This window comes from Rattus norvegicus, chromosome 19, assembly GCF_036323735.1.
Source record: "Rattus norvegicus strain BN/NHsdMcwi chromosome 19, GRCr8, whole genome shotgun sequence".
NCBI lineage: Eukaryota > Metazoa > Chordata > Mammalia > Rodentia > Muridae > Rattus > Rattus norvegicus.
The window spans coordinates 17433030-17451171 of NC_086037.1; the positions used below are offsets into that span (position 1 = coordinate 17433030).

Sequence of the window (18142 nt, forward strand, 5' to 3'; positions counted from 1 at the left end):
AGACCTACTTGTAATCCAAATCTTGGAGATCAGAAATTAAATCTTTAATTCAGATCTTTTGAGATGGAAAGGCCCACCTCTAATCTGGACCACACCTTCTTTTTTCTTTTTATTTTTTTCATCTTTATTAACTTGAGTATTTCTTATTTACATTTCGATTGTTAATCCCCTTCCTGATTTCCAGGCCAACATCCCTCAACCCTTTCCCCTCCCCTTCTATTTGTGTGTTCCCCTCCCCATCCTTCCCCCATTAGCGCCCTCCCCCCAACAATCATGTTCACTGGGGGTTCAGTCTTGGCAGGACCAAGGGTTTCCCCTTCTGCTTGTGCTCTTACTAGGCTATTCATTGCTACGTATGCAGTTGGAGTCCAGGGTCAGTCCATGTACAGTCTTTGGGTAGTGGCTTAGTCCCTGGAAGCTCTGGTTGGTTGGAATTGTTGTTCATATGGGGTCTTAACCCCCTTCAAGCTCTTCCAGTCCTTTCTCTGATTACTTCAACGGGGGCCCCGTTCTCAGTTCAGTGGTTTAATGATGGCATTCAGCTACGTATTTGCCGTATTCTGGCTGTGTCTCTCAGGAGAGATCTACATCCAGTTCCTGTCGGCTTGCACTTCTTTGCTTCATCCATCCTATCTAATATCTGTATAGGTATGGGCCACATGTGGGGCAGGCTCTGAATGGGTGTTCCTTCTGCCTCTGTTCTAAACTTTGCCTCTCTATTCCCTTCCAAGGGTATTCTTGTTCCCCTTTTAAAGAAGGAGTGAAGCATCTGCATTTTGGTCATCCTTCTTGAGTTTCATGTGTTCTGTGCATCTAGGGTAATTCGAGCATTTGGGCTAATATCCACTTATCAATGAGTGCATACCATGTGTGTCTTTCTGTGATTGGGTTACCTCACTCAGGATGATATTTTCCAGTTCCAACCATTTGCCTACGAATTTCATAAAGTCATTGTTTTTGAAAGCTGAGTAATATTCCATTGTGTAGATGTACCACATTTTCTGTATCCATTCCTCTGTTGAAGGGCATCTGGGTTCTTTCCAGCTTCTGGCTATTATAAATAAGGGTGCTATGAACATAGTGGAGCATGTGTCTTTGTTATATGTTGGGGCATCTTTTGGGTATATGCCCAAGAGAGGTATAGCTGGAACCTCAGGTAGTTCAATGTCCAATTTTCTGAGGAATCTCCAGACTGATTTCCAGAATGATTGTACCAGTCTGCAATCCCACCAACAATGGAGGAGTTTTCCTCTTTCTCTACATCCTTGCCAGGATCTGCTGTCACCTGAGTTTTTGATCTTAGCCATTCTGACTGGTGTGAGGTGAAATCTCAGGGTTGTTTTGATTTGCATTTCCCTTGTGACTAAAGATGTTGAGCATTTCTTTCGGTGTTTCTCAGCCATTCGGCATTCCTCAGCTGTGAATTCTTTGTTTAGCTCTTAGCCCCATTTTTTAAATAGTGTTATTTGTCTCCCTGAGGTCTAACTTCTTGAGTTCTTTGTATATTTTGGATATAAGCCCTCTATCTGTTGTAGGATTGGTAAAGATCTTTACCCAATCCGTTGGTTTTTGTTTGGACCACACCTTCTGCTGGCTCATATCAAGGACATGGAAAAAGGAAGTTTGCTTTATTAATTTTCCTTCTTCTTCAGGATTCCTGCATGTACTGAAGACCAGCTGAAATATCCAGCCTTATGGACAAAACCGTTGAGGTCCTGGAGTTGCCCCATAAACCACACAAACTCTGACCTCACTTAGACAGGGATGGTTTATTGAATGCCCACCCTAAGACTGATCATCAGAGACGTAGCTGAGAATTTGTCACGCTAGGACCCTGGATATTTTTCTATGTCAGTTTATAAAGACTAAAATGTGAGCTCATAGGCAGGTGCTGGAAGGGCTGTCTGGTTGTCAGCCCTGACTCAAGCCATTTTAGACAACAAAGGTTCATACTGACTTTTTATCTGTTTAAAGATTTATTTATTTATATATAAGTATACTGTAGCTGTCTGCAGACACAGAAGAAGAGGGCATCAGGTCTCATTACAGATGGTTGGGAGCCACCACGTGGTTGCTGGGATTTGAACTCAGGACCTCCGGAAGAGCAGTCAGTGCTCTTAACCATGGAGCCATCTCTGCAGCCCTCATATTGACCTTTAATTTTATTGGTCCTACATGAAGCTTATAATTATGAAATTTAAGATTAAGAAACCTCACAACATAAAGAACTTCCTTCCAGTGGTTCGGGAATGGGTGGGTGGGGGAGCACCCTCGAGGAGGCTGGGGAAGGGGGTGGAATGCAGGGTTATTGTAGGGGAAACTGGAAAGGGGTTAATATTTGAAATATAAATAAACAAAATAACCAATAAAAAAAACATACACAAGTTACGTGATCATTCCTGACCCTGCTCTGAGTTAAATTATTTTCAGACAACCATGACAGGCAGACATATTACAGCAAGAATATGAACTATCTGGCAGGCATGGAACAAAATGGCTACAGCTATGCTAGGGGGATTGGCTTCAACAGGGGCAACTACTGCGTTTTAGACCTTCCATTCCTTGTTGAATTAGCTGTACCACAGTCTATAAACCATTCTAATAAATTTTCTTTCTCTATATACAGTCATTCTAGGAGGGATGATTGGTTATGCATTGTTAAATGCAATACTGATCAGGAAACCCCATCACTTCCACAGCAATATGCAAGTGTAAGTAAGTTACTGAACAATTGAACAGAAATTAAAATTTACTGCATTTATTGGGTGTGTCAGAAGGCATAGGGAACACCTGGCTGCTTACATCTCTGGGTCTCTATAGAGTAGAGGGAGAACTGAGACCCACTGAGGAGGTCTCTTAAGCGAAGACCAAACTCCTTGCAGTGACACTGGATTCCAGGCTTGTTGTCCTGTTTAGGCCTCACTGTGGTCTATGTACACTCTATACATTCTCCGGATGCAGGTTCAGATGGACTGAACTCAGAAAGCTGGGGTTAGCAGAAAGATGTCTGGTTAAATAGCCCACCAGGTTCACATTGTATCAGCTTGATTTAATCTAAGGACAAAGAAGTGGAGTTTCTCTCATGGCTTTCTTCTAACCCCTTGAAAGGATCACTGGGGTTTGACCTCAGTACTTCATACTTCTTGCTGGGTCAGCAACACTCAGGGAAGCTTGAGATTGCCATAGGCACTGTATTAGGCTAGATATACTGAGTAGATGATACTAAGATGTTCAGATGGTCATACCCATTTGCATGAGTTCTTAATGTACACCTAAGGAAAGAGAGATCAAGGTCTTCAGAATAGGAAGATCATTTCCAGTTCTTTTCTACAATTCCAGTCTGAAAGACTGGTAGGGAGAGAATGGTAGATAATCAAGAATTCATAGATGATGCTTTGAAGGAAGTGTGGGTTTCTGTGCTGGTTTAGACAGGGTCTCAAGTATCCCATGTTGCCCTCTTCCTACCTGGCCAGGTTCACTTTGAGCTCAGATAAACCTGCTTCTACTTTCCAGTAGACAGTCTTACAAGAGTGGCCTCCAGGGACTGTGAGAACAGCATTAGCCTTTGACAGTTGAGGTGTGTAACCCACAACTATAGTTTTAGCCACTTTGTTCCATGTCTACCAGCTATTTCAGATTGTTGCTGTCTATGGCTGACAATCACGGACACAGAAAAATAACCTGATAGAGAGCAAGGACATGGTGATCACATCCTTTCCTGTTCTGTATGTTCTGGATGAGGCTTGTTAAAATTCCAATATTGCAGAAAGCTGTATATAGGACCCATCACATTAAGCATCACTGTGCACTGTTCTATCTAAAATGGCCTAATCAGAACTGACCACCAGATCACACTTCCTTCAATCCTCATATGAGAAGCTTGAGCTTTTTGTTTTGACTTTTTTCTTTCTTTCTTATTTTTTGCTGTATAAGTTGAGAGGAAGATATTTGGGGCCATGGATCTGCCCCCAAAATCTGGGGTATGGATCTGATCAATCAGTGTTAGTGTGTGCACTCAATAAAGTATCCATTTTTTACTGTGACAGATGCTTTTGTGTTTGTGGGGAAGCCCATGACCCAGAGCACAAGTGCTGGGTCCTTGCTCTATCCCCGTAGTGATGTGTATAGCCTCGTCCTACACCTTTATCTGCACCCCCTATATCTCTTGACTATTTTATTTTTCTGATAGAAGCTCAGCTTCTGATAGAAGGCCTGTCAGCAGTGCTCCTTTGGCAACATTGGCGCAGAGATGAGAACCCCACAAGCAGCATGAGGTTCCCTTCATTGGTGGCTCCAATATTGCACTTTTGTCTGCCAACTGGTCTCCACACTGTTCCTAGGACCATAAAGACTTCAACTCTTTCAACTAAGGAATTTTCTGGCAATTGTCAATTGCTAAGCACATGACTTCATGAGTGTTCCCCTAACACACACCCATGTTGTAACCTACCATGCAGACTATTTCTTGATGTGATATAAAGCACATGTACAGAATGAGACAGGAGAACTTTTGACTGCATATTCAAGCTGGTATGAAATCTCAGGAATTTTTAATGGCTAACATTGGTGAATGAGGACAATGTGAGTTAGGATGATACATTTTGGGGCAAGATATGGAAGGAAACATTCATTTAGATGCATAGGGATTACTAAGGTTTTTTATACTCAAGCCTTGAGGAAAATTTGGCTTTGGAAGCAGGAGATGCTCAGTGGCTCTGCCCCAGGAAAGGCTCCTGGAAAGGGCACCTCTGCTTATGCTCAGTACAGGGAGAACATTAGCAGGAGGCAAAGTCTGCTCCCCATGACATCAGCTGTCCCTTCTATGACATTCTATTGTCTCCTAGAGAGTTCTGGCATCCTCTGTGATGTCACCAGTGTTGTAGTGACAACCAGTGCCCTAGTTTCTCTCAGTCAGAGTCTGGCGGTTACAAGCTAAGACATGTTTTCCCGTCTTCGCAAGCGTTTTGGGAGGGGGAATGTCGATTCTGGAGAGACTAAAGTGAAGGAGTCTAGCCTTTCGTCTCAAAGTAATGATGGACAAAGACAGCACTTCTGGGGAATGTTGAGTAAGTTCTGGGCAGTGTATTTTGAGCTTCCTGCCAGGGTGGCTGCAGGCTTAAGCTGACCTTTCTAGCAATGGGCCACAACAACTGGAGCATGTGAAAAGGAATTGAATTTCCATGAATATCACAATTCCTGAAAGTCAGGATTTCAGACCTTTAGTTTCCCCATCTCCACTGGGAGGCTATGGTAAGGCCAATGCTATTATACTGGGAACTTCTGGTCTTTACTTTTACAGTGCATTTGTTATGTTACATTGTATAATAACACCATCAGGAGTCATGGAGGGTCCACCTTTTCTGAGTTTAGACAGGGCAGCAATGTATTTCACTATCATTGCTTCTTTAAATACAGTGGATATCTGACAGTAGGAACAGGGGGAGAATTGTGCTCCAGGCAATAACCTTATGTTCTTAGACCTCCTCTGATTTCTTCTAACTGGAAGGGTCATCGTTAGCTTTATATATTAGAGGTTGTGTGTTACAAACGTGTTTCTAAAATACCAAAACTGTTTGGAACATGTGGACCAAGATTCAGCCTGAAACCTACTGGAACTTCTCGGGCATTTGGTATTTCAAATAGGGGAACTGATAAGTCTGTTGACCATGTCCTCCATGGAAATGTGTTTTTATCCAAAGTTGTTGGCCTAGACTATCAGGGTAGGACATCTGAGTGTCTCCAATCACTCAAGTCTTGTGGGTGGTGAATTTATCATCTGAGTTCTGAAACCACAGGGGTGAGGAAACCAAGCTGTACCCTGTTCAGCTGATGATAATCCTGGAGTAGCCATCTCCGTGGTACATGTGAGTACGTGATGTCCGGCATAGGGAACACCTGGCTGCTTACATCTCTTGGTCTCTATAGAGTAGTGGGAGAACTGAGATCCACTGAGGAGGCCTCTTAAGCATAGACCAATCGCCTAGCAGTGACACTGGGTTCCAGGCTTGTTCTCCTGTTTAGGCCTCACTGTGGTCTATGTACACTCTATGCATTCTCCCCATGCAGGTTCACTTGTGTTCTTCTACCTACAGACGCTGGGAGAGAAACATCATCCCCTGGCACTGAACTAAGCGAGAATCAGGCCAAGACCGAAAAGGAGAGGCTGATTGAAGAGCTGCAGCTCATTACCGAGGAGAGAAATGACCTGAGAGATCGCCTGAGGTTTCTGACAAAGAGATCCATGAAGAACAGGTATGAATCGCTCCAAATGCTCTTGTTTCATTCCTGGGTCTGCAAGGTCACCTTCATCTTATCCTATTAAGGTTTTGGGTTCTAGAAAGCTGTGCCTCCCTAACCACCCTGTGCTAAACCTCACCTCCCATATAGAGGAGATTCAGAACCTTGACCCTTCCTGAGGAGCGAGATGGAAAATGGACTCATCTGCTTCCATTTATTGAAAAGCAGATCTTGTGGTCTGAATGAAGAATTCGGGGATAAAGTCAGGGAGAGTGAGTGTCTAGTGTGCATTTGCAAAGCCCTTGACAGATGGTGGCTTTGCAAGATTGTAATTGCAGTGAGTTTATGGTGAGTCTCTGTACTGCTAGGCAGGGGACTGAGTGCTGGAAGATCCACGCAGCAGCCTGAGGGGCCTGGTCCCAAACTGTTCATCTCAATGCTTGACTAGAAGGTCTCAGGCTCAGGCCTGTTTGTTCTTGTCTGTGTGTCTTGCCCTCTGAGACAGCAATGGTGGATGCATTTCTCCTGGTTTTCACAGTACTCTCTGTTTCCATATTTCTCTTTCTCTTTCTCTGACTCTGTTTTTACATTTCTCTTTTTTTGTGGGTATTTTTCTGTCTGTGAGTCTGTATGTGCATACATCCAAATGCATATGGACAACTTTTATATGTTTATATTTCCCTCCACACTTGGAATCTAGGGGTCTATGTCTTGGCCTGAGTATTTACCTGTAACACTTTCATGGTGATGTGAATGCTTTGTTCTGGGAGCCCCACTGTCAACAGCACAGTTCTTTGCCTATGTGGCCACGTTTGCCTGTTTATTTGTATTCCTTGTGCAGATTATAATTTTGTGTTGATATATGGTCTGTTATCAAAACAGGAGAAAAGAAATCACCGGTTTCTGGGTGTGTTGGGTGGGGGAGCATGGAGAGGTGTGGCCTAGGCTCTTGATAGCTTAACTGGCTTGACTGCAGATTTCCTCTTGACTGAACAAAGGGAGCCAGGGAAGCCTCCATCTGGATGCCGAGATTCTGGTGTCCTGGACGCAGAAAAACACGTTTCTGAAGCTGAAGAAGATCCAATATGTAGAATTCAGAAGGTGTCCTTCCAGGACTGGGGTAGTACAGGACCCACCCTGAGTTCATATCTTCCTAAATGCTGATGTTCATTGTATTCTATTATTTGGGGCCAGGCCACACTTCAGGCCAAATCCATATTATGAAGACCTGGAGAGAATGGAGGAGGCGGTCATGTCTATTCTGCACAACTTAGAGATGGAGAACACTGAGATCCATGAGAACAGCCATAAGCTGAAGAAGGAGATTACCTTCTCTAGGTAAGTCCTGGTCAGAAAGGCTATCACCTGTGGAATGGCCATTTCTGACTTTCTTTGTTCTGGATTGGACGGTCTTCAGCTCTGGTTCTATCTCTTGTGCTGTTTACACATCAGGGTCATTAGGACTCAGTTTTCAGTTCCATAAAAGACTGTTACTCATCCCAGGATTGTCTAGGCATCTTCAGAAGGCTCTAGATAGAACAGCACTGATTGAAGTCAGCAGAAGGTTATTAGGCTGACCTGGACCTATGGTGTCATACCAGGTTTTACAAAACTCAGTGTGTAGACCACATGGTTAGCATGACCTTCTCTTGGTTCTACTGACCTCCTTTGAGGGTGTTGGCCCACTACTAATTGATGTTGCCCCCATGCATTGGGCTTTCATGGATAGTTGTAGATCCATGTTCTTTTTGAGAGATGTGGACACTAATTGGTGCTCGGGCCAAGCAAACAATTTATTCTTCCCGGAATTTATTCTTTGTGGTTTGTGCAGCAGCCTTATATGTATCGAAATGAATTCTATTAACTCTTCATGGGTATCTGGGACCTGGTAGACTTAGTGGGACTTACGAGTAGGAATGGGAGAAAGGGGCAGCATGATCTTACTATGCAGACTGTATTTCCAGAAACCTGCTCAGCCAGCTCCTGATGGAGAACACATGTAGGAAGAAGTTGGTCCCACTGAAGCAGGAGAGCAAGGAGGTACATCTTGATTGTGCACTGAACCAGAAATATTTGGTTGACTTCAACAAGAAAGATAAAGACCAGCAACGTCCAGACCCAGCATCATTTGGTAGGGATGAGCAGCTGTGTTAGCTTAAAAATATCTGATAAAGTTTGCCAATTTGATACATCTTTGCTCTCTCCTACCACCTTTCTAATTTACACTCACAACCAGCCAACCTCCTCATGTAGTGGAATTGTTCATTGCTCTGCCTATGCACAAGTATTCTGGGAAGCCAACCACTTTTCAGAAACTGAATTATTTTGCAAGTATATTTGTCTGCTCTTTTTGAAGCTGCAGTATAGAAATGGTGACAGATTAATAACATACCTCATTATTGCATATCCACGTGATAGATTGGATGCTCTGTAGAGTTTTGAACAAGTTCTTGGTTCTTTGACAAATGACACTCTGTGGTCATGTGACTTCTTGTGTAGGAAGCACCTTTGCGGGATAAGAACAAAGTGCAAATGTCAAATTAGAACTTGTCATTGGTTTTAACCTTGGTGACATATGGACATCTCCTTTCTTCCTGCAACCCAATGAGGTTCCTTCCATTGCCCTGTCCTTGGTTTGCACTGGTATAAGTCTGGGTCCCATATTGGCAGCTCACATTACTTTGAGGCTCTCTGGAGATTTTGCCCTTCCCAAAGTGTTAGCAACCATGATATCAGTTAAAAGGTCCATGTTGACTGTCCAATAGAACTGAGGTGGTAGAAGGCAGCCTTCCGACATCTGCCTTGCATTTCACCACCAAATCAGTGTCTGAAAAACTGCCTTCCTCTCCCAGGTCTCAGAAAGTGCAAGAGAGCTGGAATTGGACACACCCCAGTAAGAGAGCTTCCTGAAGAATAAGTTGCTTTCTCAGGAGTCCCTGATGACAAACATCCTGAATGGTAACAAATTTTTTGGATGAGTATTCTTCCTCAGAGTTAATTTGTCATTGCTTAGTGACCCTAAATTTATATATCACTAAGCCAGCCTGACTGATTGAGGTCTTACTTTCTTCTCAGAAAACAGCACCTGAGAGACAACTTGGGGGACAGCCTTTCATTATGTGTGCAAGAGGAGAAACAGCAATACATCTGTGCTTCTAAATGTTCCTTAAGAATGTGCTGTTTAGAAATATTTTTGTTATGATTTTAATTGAAATTTTCTTTTTGTTGTTTCATATTTATATGTTCTTGTTACTGTTTTTATCTTTTCACATACTTTTAAATATTTTAATTTATTTGTTTTAATCTTGTTTTGTTGTAAAAATGAATTCCTTATGAATAAATATTGAATTCTATCTCTTGACTCTTAAGACCATCATTCTTATTAAAGGGTTCTGTCCCCTCCTGTGGACTTAGAACTGACAGCTGGAGATGGATCTCTGCATGTTCCATGGATACTGGGCTAATAAGTGAATTCAAAGTCACCAAGGGGTACCCAGTGTGACAGTGTCTTTTGTGTGGATAATGTGGCTGTTTCTCAGACACACACTCTATGATGTAATCACTGACATGCTTTACTCAATTGTTAGGGTCCATGTGGTTCTTCTGAGAGAGCAGCAGATGCTCTATCCTGTGAGTCATCGCCACAGCTCCTGCAGGTGGCTTTTGTTATTCCACATCATGTACTGTATTAGGTGGACAGGATCACCTCCAATCAAATAGACAGATCTCAGGAGATGTGTGTTCACAGGGAACTTACTGAGCTGTGCGTGCTCAATGTGTTAGCTTGCCAGGCATCCCTATAGGGCTCTGGTGTTCCCACTGCTCATTGTGGGCAGGATCATCTTCCAGCACCACTTAGTGTCCATATTAGAGCAGATCTTTCACCTGTTATCAATGATGACCATATGTATTATGCACATCTGACAAAATACAGAATAGAAATTAGCTTCCTGTTGGCCAGATTGGCATAATGAGTGTTTTGATTGTTAGCATGAAAATTATTTTAATCCAAGCAGTTTAGGGAGGAACCTCAAGAGCATCCATAGTAAATGCAGCCTGCAGCTGTGAACACAGGTTTCTTTTTGAGAGCAGGCCTGTGCAGGCCCAGAACCTAGGTTGGGCAGTTCAAGCTACCCTTTTTCCATGGCCAATCTGGGATCGTATTGAGAATGTATTTTTTCCAGGTGACAGATTTCCAATTTATGGAATTGAATTAACTTACTGAGAGTGCAGGTGACTCAGAGAGTTAAAGTACAGAAGGAATAATCCAGAATGTCCACAAAAGCTTGCTGTCTCCCCAGGGCTTTTTAAAGCTCAGCAGCTAGGGAAGCAATGTAGTATTTGGTTATTCTCATGCTTAGGTCTAGTCATTCATTATAAGCTGCCCATGACACAAAAAGAGTCATCTGTGTCACAATAGAAACAAGTTGTAACTAGATTCACCCCCACACTATCACATCACTACTGTGTTTGAGGTTCTCAGTTACTAAGAACCTGGATGAGGCCTGGGTCTTTCTACACAAACTCATAATTTATGTCTTCAAGACACTGTGTGCTTTGTTCTGTTGATGCTACCATTGGCATACAATACCTTGGATACTTTGTACTGACATCTGTGACCTGAGACAATAGTTCATGTCATCCTAACCTGAATAAACTGTCCTTAGAGTACAGTGTTGTAGGAGGGGCCTTCTTTTCCTGTGAGATAGCAAAACATTTCCAGTCTTCAGTCAAGTCTGTCAGCCATTGTCAGTGCCTGTCTTGAGATGTCCACCTTTTCAGCTATGAGTCTTCATCCAGGCTGCTCTGTAATTTTGTAGAAGATTAATAGGTTCCAGCCCTAGGATTTAATTCATTGTGACTGTACTTGCCAAACATGCTCAAAGCCCTATGTTTCACCCTAGCCCTCTGTGCTTTAGAGAAAGAAAATAAAGAACCACATTGCAGTTGAAGTTTCTCCTCCAACAAAAGGAGAGCCTGCATAGGGCCTTTAAGTACCTCTAAGCCCCAGCTTCCCCACAGCTCCCTCCATCAATTCCATGATTGGTGTGTTTTCATTACTGCTCACTTTCTTCCTTGTGTGCAAAGAATGTGCACCATGTCAGTAAAGTGTGTGTGTGTGTAGTCCCTAGTGAAAACTGTCGAGGTGCATGCAGACTCATGCTACTGCTGTCTCATGGCACCTTGCAGGGAGCACTGAAATCGTGGGCTACTTTAATACAACCTAAACCGGGTGTGCATGGTTTTCAGTAAGATTTTGACGTCATCACCGCTACAGAGAGCAGAAAAAGCTTCAGTAGTTACATGGATGTGATCAATCAGTGTTAGTGTGTGCATTCAATAAAATATCCATTTTTGACTAAGGTAGATGCTTCTGTGTTTTGTGCGGTGACCCACTGTCAATGTCTAGTGAATTGGGGGCCCTGGGTATGGTTGCATACCCCCAGGACACAGGGGGTGCAGAGCAAAGGCAGAAGCAACTGCACACAGTTGCAAGCTTTATTAATCCCTATGTAGCTGGGAATATGAATAACTACAATTTTCATTTTGTCAAGATACCATAAGATCATTATTCCCAGGATACCAGGAACAACTGAGGGAAGACTAAACAAAGAAATACGAATAAACAAAGGCTTCTTCTCAAAATATTCATATAACAAATCACCTATCTTATTATAATCAAAATATACTCACCATTACCGAGAGAGCGTTAGAACCACTTCCACAGAAACAGGACACAGAAGAAGATAGCTTAAGGCCAAGTGAGGAAAACATTTTCTTCTCCAGGGTGGAATTCCAGCCCCTGTCACCAGGCCTTTCTTGACCCTGCCTGGGAGCTGCATCTCTATGTCTTAACAATTCCTCCTTTTTTCTTTTGTTTTAAAAGAAACACTTTCCATAACATAGCAAAAGTCTTTGTAGGGGTTTAATCATGTAAAAATAAAGCAACATAATACATAATGTACATAAGATTATGGCAAAACTAGCTCCTCCCAAGCTATGGAAAATCCTTTGAAGCCAAGCCTTGGGATCTAATCCTGTCAATTGATCATCCAATAATTTAGCTATTTACATAGGGGTAGTATCTTCTAGCTGTTTACCAAAAGACATTCGAGCATCGTATATCAAGGTATTAATTACTTTTGTAGCACTTTCATTACCTTCCAAATGGGCTTGAATTAACTTCCAATCATGTTCTGTATCATTATCCATATATTTATTAACACAAAAGTAGTAGGATTTCAATCATATCTTAAATCCTCATATTTTTCAATAAATAACTTCTTTCGACCCAACCATTCTACTGTTTGTTTTGAAACATCTACTTGATGTTGAAGTCTAGTATCAGTTTTAGTTTGCTCTATCCATAACTCATGTGAATCTTTATGCCAGTCTTCAACAAAATGCTTTGTCTCAATAGATGTTTTTAATGCTATGCTGGAAATGGCTGCCAAAGTAGCAACAGAAATAAGACTTAAAATAGTAGGTACAAACTCCAATAATTCTTTTACTGTTCCTCAGCAGATTATTAAAAAAATCAATAATCATATAATTAAGAGGATCTTGAGACCAACGATGTCTCAAATTAACAGGCATCCATACATATATTTTTTGCTGAATATCATAATAGAATATTGATTTATATTAAACTAAATAGATGAATTAATACATGAATACTAATGACAATTAGTACAAGCAAATCCATTAGCAAAATTAAATCTACCTATTAAAAAGAAATATGGCATAGGAATACAAGTAGTAACCTTTTCTTTCTTAAATGTTGTAAAATTATACTGAGAGGCAGATTGAGCAGTTCCAGAAAAGCTTCCATTAGCAAGCACAGCTTCTTTTAATGCAGTGACAGTCTTCCACAAATGAGCTTGAAACACAGTAGGATCTTCCACAGAGGCCAGTCGGTTATCAGCAATGCCTCCATCTCCACACTCCATCAGCAAGCATCCATTAAGGCGTTCATTCTCCTCTCAGTTCATCCTGGTAACATTTGACAAATCACAAGTGGTAACATTCCATTCTGAACATGTATTAATAATTGGCCATAAGGACCCCAATTTATTCATTTATCTTGAATAATTTTTCGAAACATGCCAGGGCAGTATTTCCAATTGCATGGGAGATATTTTAAGCCTACATAAGTAAACCAAGCACAAGTAGGATATACTGGCTTGCTAACAAATGTAATGTTATTCCAATTTTGGTTATAGACCAAGCTGTCAATCCTGGAGACTGTAACAATTTTTCCTGGTAATCGCCAATTTTAATAACCCATTTGTAGGCCTGGTCTCTTTCCTAAACACAAAGGCATCTTTAATCCAGCATAAGGAAAATTATACAAAGCTCCATCACGTCTATTCAAAAGGTCAAATTATTCCAAAGAGATGACAAAATGCTTGGGGTGGTGTATAAAACCACATCTGTTTCCCCGCCAAGTAGCAGGTTCAAATAAAGGTGGACAAGGAATATAAGCCTGATAACTCGCATTGGCCACAACAGAAGAAACTGTGAGTAAAGCACACACTGCTAACAATACGTGCTCAGCAGTAAAGGACTTTCCTGTAGGAGACAACATAGTTTTCCTTTCAGTGCTTAATCGCCTCACCTAGGTAATGGGGTTGTCACTGCATCGATCCTTCTCCGTTGTCGTTTGGCGACACTAAGAGAAGCCAGGGCCTCAGTAATGGAGGACACCTCCTTCATCTCCGGAGAACATCCATCAGGAGAGAATGTAGCTGGTTTAACTGGATTCTTCTGAGGGTAGGGAGCGGTTCTTATCATTCTGTGCTTGGATCCGTCTCCTGGGTAACCAGAATTGTCCCCCATCCTGTAAGGAGACAAAATCCTCTCCCCTACATACAGTAAAGTCCCTTCCTGTCATTCAGCATCTCGGGCAATTTTTATCCATATTGTCTGTTCCATGCCTTCAGGGAGAAGTCCAATAAAGTGTCTATCTGCTCTGCATATAACTTCACCTTGTGGTAAATTAAGAAGAGTAATAAAAAATAATGCTTATGCCAATATTACTCTGGGACTGGTATGCCAACTCCATTCAGGCTGTGTAAGGTCATCTCTTTTCCTCCTTTTTAATTTTATAATTTGTCATTTCAGGGTATGGTGAACTCTTTCAACAAAAGCTTGTCCTTGTGGATGGCATTCTATACCAGTAATATGTACAATATGATATCATTGACAAAATGGTTTTTTTTTTTTTTTGCTCTGATTGGTATTTTATTTCTCCTTTACAAGTTCCACATAATAGACAAAGGCTTTTTGATAACATTGTTATCTTTGCTGGAAATGATCATATAATCATTTTAAAAAGCACAAATGTGCACATACAGGACTGAGGTTTCTGCAGCCTGTAAACACCTCTGTGGGTTTAACAAGGAAAAAAAGCAATATACTGACAATTCAACTGTAACTCTTAGAAAAACACCGGTTTCCTTACCAATCACGAGTGTCCTGTACAGGGACCTATCATCCCAGATGGCAATGAGTTCAAGCCTAGGGCAGCCAGGAGCAGCTCCCCATACCGGGTCAGAAGACCCTCCCCACCCAGCACTTCTTCCAAGTGCTCCTTAACCTCATCACAGGTGACAGCAGTCACCCCAAGAGAGGACAGAGCAGCAGACACAGTGGTGGTGGTTCCCAAGTGTTGTATGCGGCATTTCACATCCAGCGTCTCAGGAACGTGTCCATGCAAGCATGCGTACCATTCTTTAGACTGCTCCCCTCATTTCTTGAGTGAGGGGACCAGGCCTTCCTTATTCACTTTTGGTGCCTGGAATAACAAAATATTTCACCAGAAGGGGTGCAAGCAGTGCTATCTGATAAGAATACGAAGAAGAAAAAAGCAGATATCTTAAAGAAAACGTGTGTTCTACTCACACTAAAATGTCAGACCAATGCATAATATACTGCAAAGCTGTAACACAATACGGCCAAACACAATGTTCAAATATTGAACTGTTCAAGCATGTGAAGATCATCTTCTGAAAGACAAACTGGGTTCTTATTTTGTAGCTACCTTTGTGTAACTTCAACTGCTGTCCCTCAACAAGGTCTGACACTGTCTTGGTACTTGTTTGGAAGTTGGATGAGACAATGTAAGCTCAACAGTCAACTCCCGGGATCTCCCATCGCTCATTTTCAGCATTCATCCGAGGACTGGGCATCATCTTCATCCCTCACTTCTCGGTATCTCCCTGAAGACTCCCCTTCTGGACTGTAGCTCTGCATTGTAATATTCAGTCTCTCAGCTAGTTTCTGTGCTGCGAGCTTTGCCCGCATCTTCTCATAATTCTGCTTCTGCTCTTTCTGCAAAGCCAGTGACTGTTCTATGGAGAGCAGCTGTGCAGGCAGGGGGTGGAGCAGAAGAAGGTGAGCTGCTGTGACATCATCAAGATGCTGCCTAGCCCTGCATAGCTGCTCTTCTGAGGAAGCAGGAGACTGAACCCTCTGACAATGACTTGGTGAGTCACTCTGTTGTGTGGGTAACACATTGGTCTTAAACTTATGAGGAGGGGGCACTGGGTTTCTAGCTCGCATTTCTATCACTGTCATGTAATGAGGCTTCTTAGGAGTCTCACTCTGCAGTTCTGGAAAGTTCTCAGTGCTGGTGTTTTCTTCTGAGGGTTCAGTCTGGTCTGCAGTTGTGATCTTTTGCAATTTAGTGATAAACAGACTGTCGATGCTGCTGGAAACCTCTTCCGCTTGACTTGAATGCTGGGGGAGTTGTTCATTAACTTAAGATGGGGGAGCCTGGGCTGTGATGCGGACAGACGGGCTGGTACTCACTGTGCAGCCAGTCTCCAAAGTCTCTTCATTGCCTTTGTGAGTGAGCTGTGTAGGTCCCTGAGTTTCTGAGGTTGTTTTAGATGATTCAATGTCTACTGACGAACATTCAGGAACTAATGATGAAGTATCAAGCATCAGGTCAGAATTCTGGGCCTTGTCTATGTCGGTATCAACTCTTGTGGTTGCTTTATGCCTTAGCTTACAGTCAACACTAACAGGATGAAGTAGTTCAGTTCTCCCTCTGACCTCTTCACTTTCTGAAATGGCAGCTTTCAGTTTGGCAGTGGTGTCTGAGATCTTTTTACCTTTGTCGGGCAATTTGCAAATGAATTTTTCTTTGCGCAAAAGTCTCTCCTGGCGCCTCAACCTCTCCCGCAGCTCTGCCAAACTCTGCCGCCCCACGTCCTCAGGAACTGGGGGCTCGAAGCCTCAGGGCAGGGAGCACATTGTGCATGGGCTGAGGCTGGCCCCGCAGGCAGGGTTCCCCAGCAGGGCCCATGGTGGTCGCAGGCTTCGTGGGGGCCGCAACTCTGGAGCATGTGCAGGAGTCGCCATTTTCCTGGAAGAGCCGACAAAATTGTTTAAATTGATAAGAAATATATGTTGGTCCATAATCAGTTTTAATTTTAGAAGGCGGTCCCATAACAGCAGAAGTTTCCAATAGATGCTGTATAACATGAGCAGTGCGTACTCCTGGCAATGGTGTAGCCCATACAAATTTTGAAAAATTATCTATGCTTACAAGTATATATGAAAGGCGACCAAACTCAGAAATATGGGTTCCATCCATCTGCCACGATGTATTAGGTTGCATTCTTCTGGGATTAATTTCAGATGGAATACATTTTATAAGTGAAGGCTCACAAATACGACAATTAGCAATAATTTGTTTGGCTTCAGAATAGGGAACCTTATATTTAATATGCAAATATCCTGTATTGGCATGATTATGACTGTTTTCTTCTGGGGTAGCAAATGCCACTAATTGATCTACCATATGATTGCCATGTGTTAAAGATGCTGGCAACCTTGAATGTAATCTAATATTTGTAATAAATATTCTAGAGTTTCAGAATAACAATAGTCCTTTAATATGTGAGAATAACATTTAATATCGGCTTAGATGTAGAAACAACAGCAGTCGCAATATTCTGTACTACTCCTACAACATAAGCTGACTCGGCTTTAATATTTTTACATCATGAGTAAAATCCTGCAATACATTAATTACTTCTAATACTTCATTTTGTTGAACTGACCCAAAAGAAGATTCTTGTCCCCAAAATTTATCTTTGGTCCAATAAGCCATCTGTCTTAGATGTTTGGTCTTAGAGCCATCTGTAAACACAGTAAGGGCAGATGGTAATGGATCAACAGAAATTAGTGTATTTATCACATTTTTTTTTTGTTTTCTTAAGCAATCCCAGAATTTACTATGGGGAAAATGAAATTCAGTATTTCTAGTGTAAGAAATCATGGGTAATTGAAAAACTTCAGACGTCTGCATTAAATATTCCACTTTATTTTTGCTTAATGAGAAAACAAAAGCAGCACAATCATATCCCCACAGTGTAACAGGTCTTTGTATGCCTTGCTGAATAATTAAAGAAATTTGTTCCTCATATGTTGTTAATGTTTTGTTAAAGATAAATTTAATATGTATCCATTCTAAAGGCAACTCATCTTGAGCTAAAGTGCCTATAGGATATTCAAGAGTATTTCAATGTATAATTTAATAACTCTATCTGGATCAATATGTGCCAAATATGCATCTTTCCATTTTCAGAAAAGATATCCTCTTCCATGCCTTCATATAAGCATTAATATCCCCAGTTTCCTTTCTAGGTAATAATGCTCTCCTGTACTCTTCATTAGCATTTTCAAAAGCAAGCATTTTCAGCAGTTGTCCTCTAGCTTCCTCTCCTACCACTGTTCTTTCCATTGTTAATTTTAGTATACATAAAAACTTAATATATGGTTCATAGAAAGTTACTGCCTTTTTCAACCAACTACTATCTTCCTTTATAATAAGTTGGTTGGGCCACACCTTGAACCGATGATAGACATTGTCCCAGGATAGACATTCTTTATC

General features: G+C 41.8%; 1 protein-coding gene and 1 pseudogene across 2 annotated transcripts in view; one reads left to right on the forward strand and one right to left on the reverse strand.

The window, feature by feature from the left end:
- The window catches only part of LOC134483188 (uncharacterized), a 341330-nt gene that overhangs the window by 191767 nt on the left and 131421 nt on the right, over positions 1-18142 (forward strand). Inside the window, exon 3 of one of the 2 annotated variants that reach the window (XM_063278456.1) lies at positions 7432-8986. The exons of the other annotated variant lie outside the window; for it this stretch is intronic. Coding sequence (XP_063134526.1) covers positions 7432-7579 — 148 coding nt within the window. The 3' untranslated portion in view covers positions 7580-8986. Of the gene's footprint in view, positions 1-7431; positions 8987-18142 lie in introns of those variants that run through there. 2 annotated transcript variants of the gene reach the window in all.
- LOC134483409 (DNA-directed RNA polymerase II subunit GRINL1A-like) lies at positions 15403-16497 on the reverse strand (annotated as a pseudogene).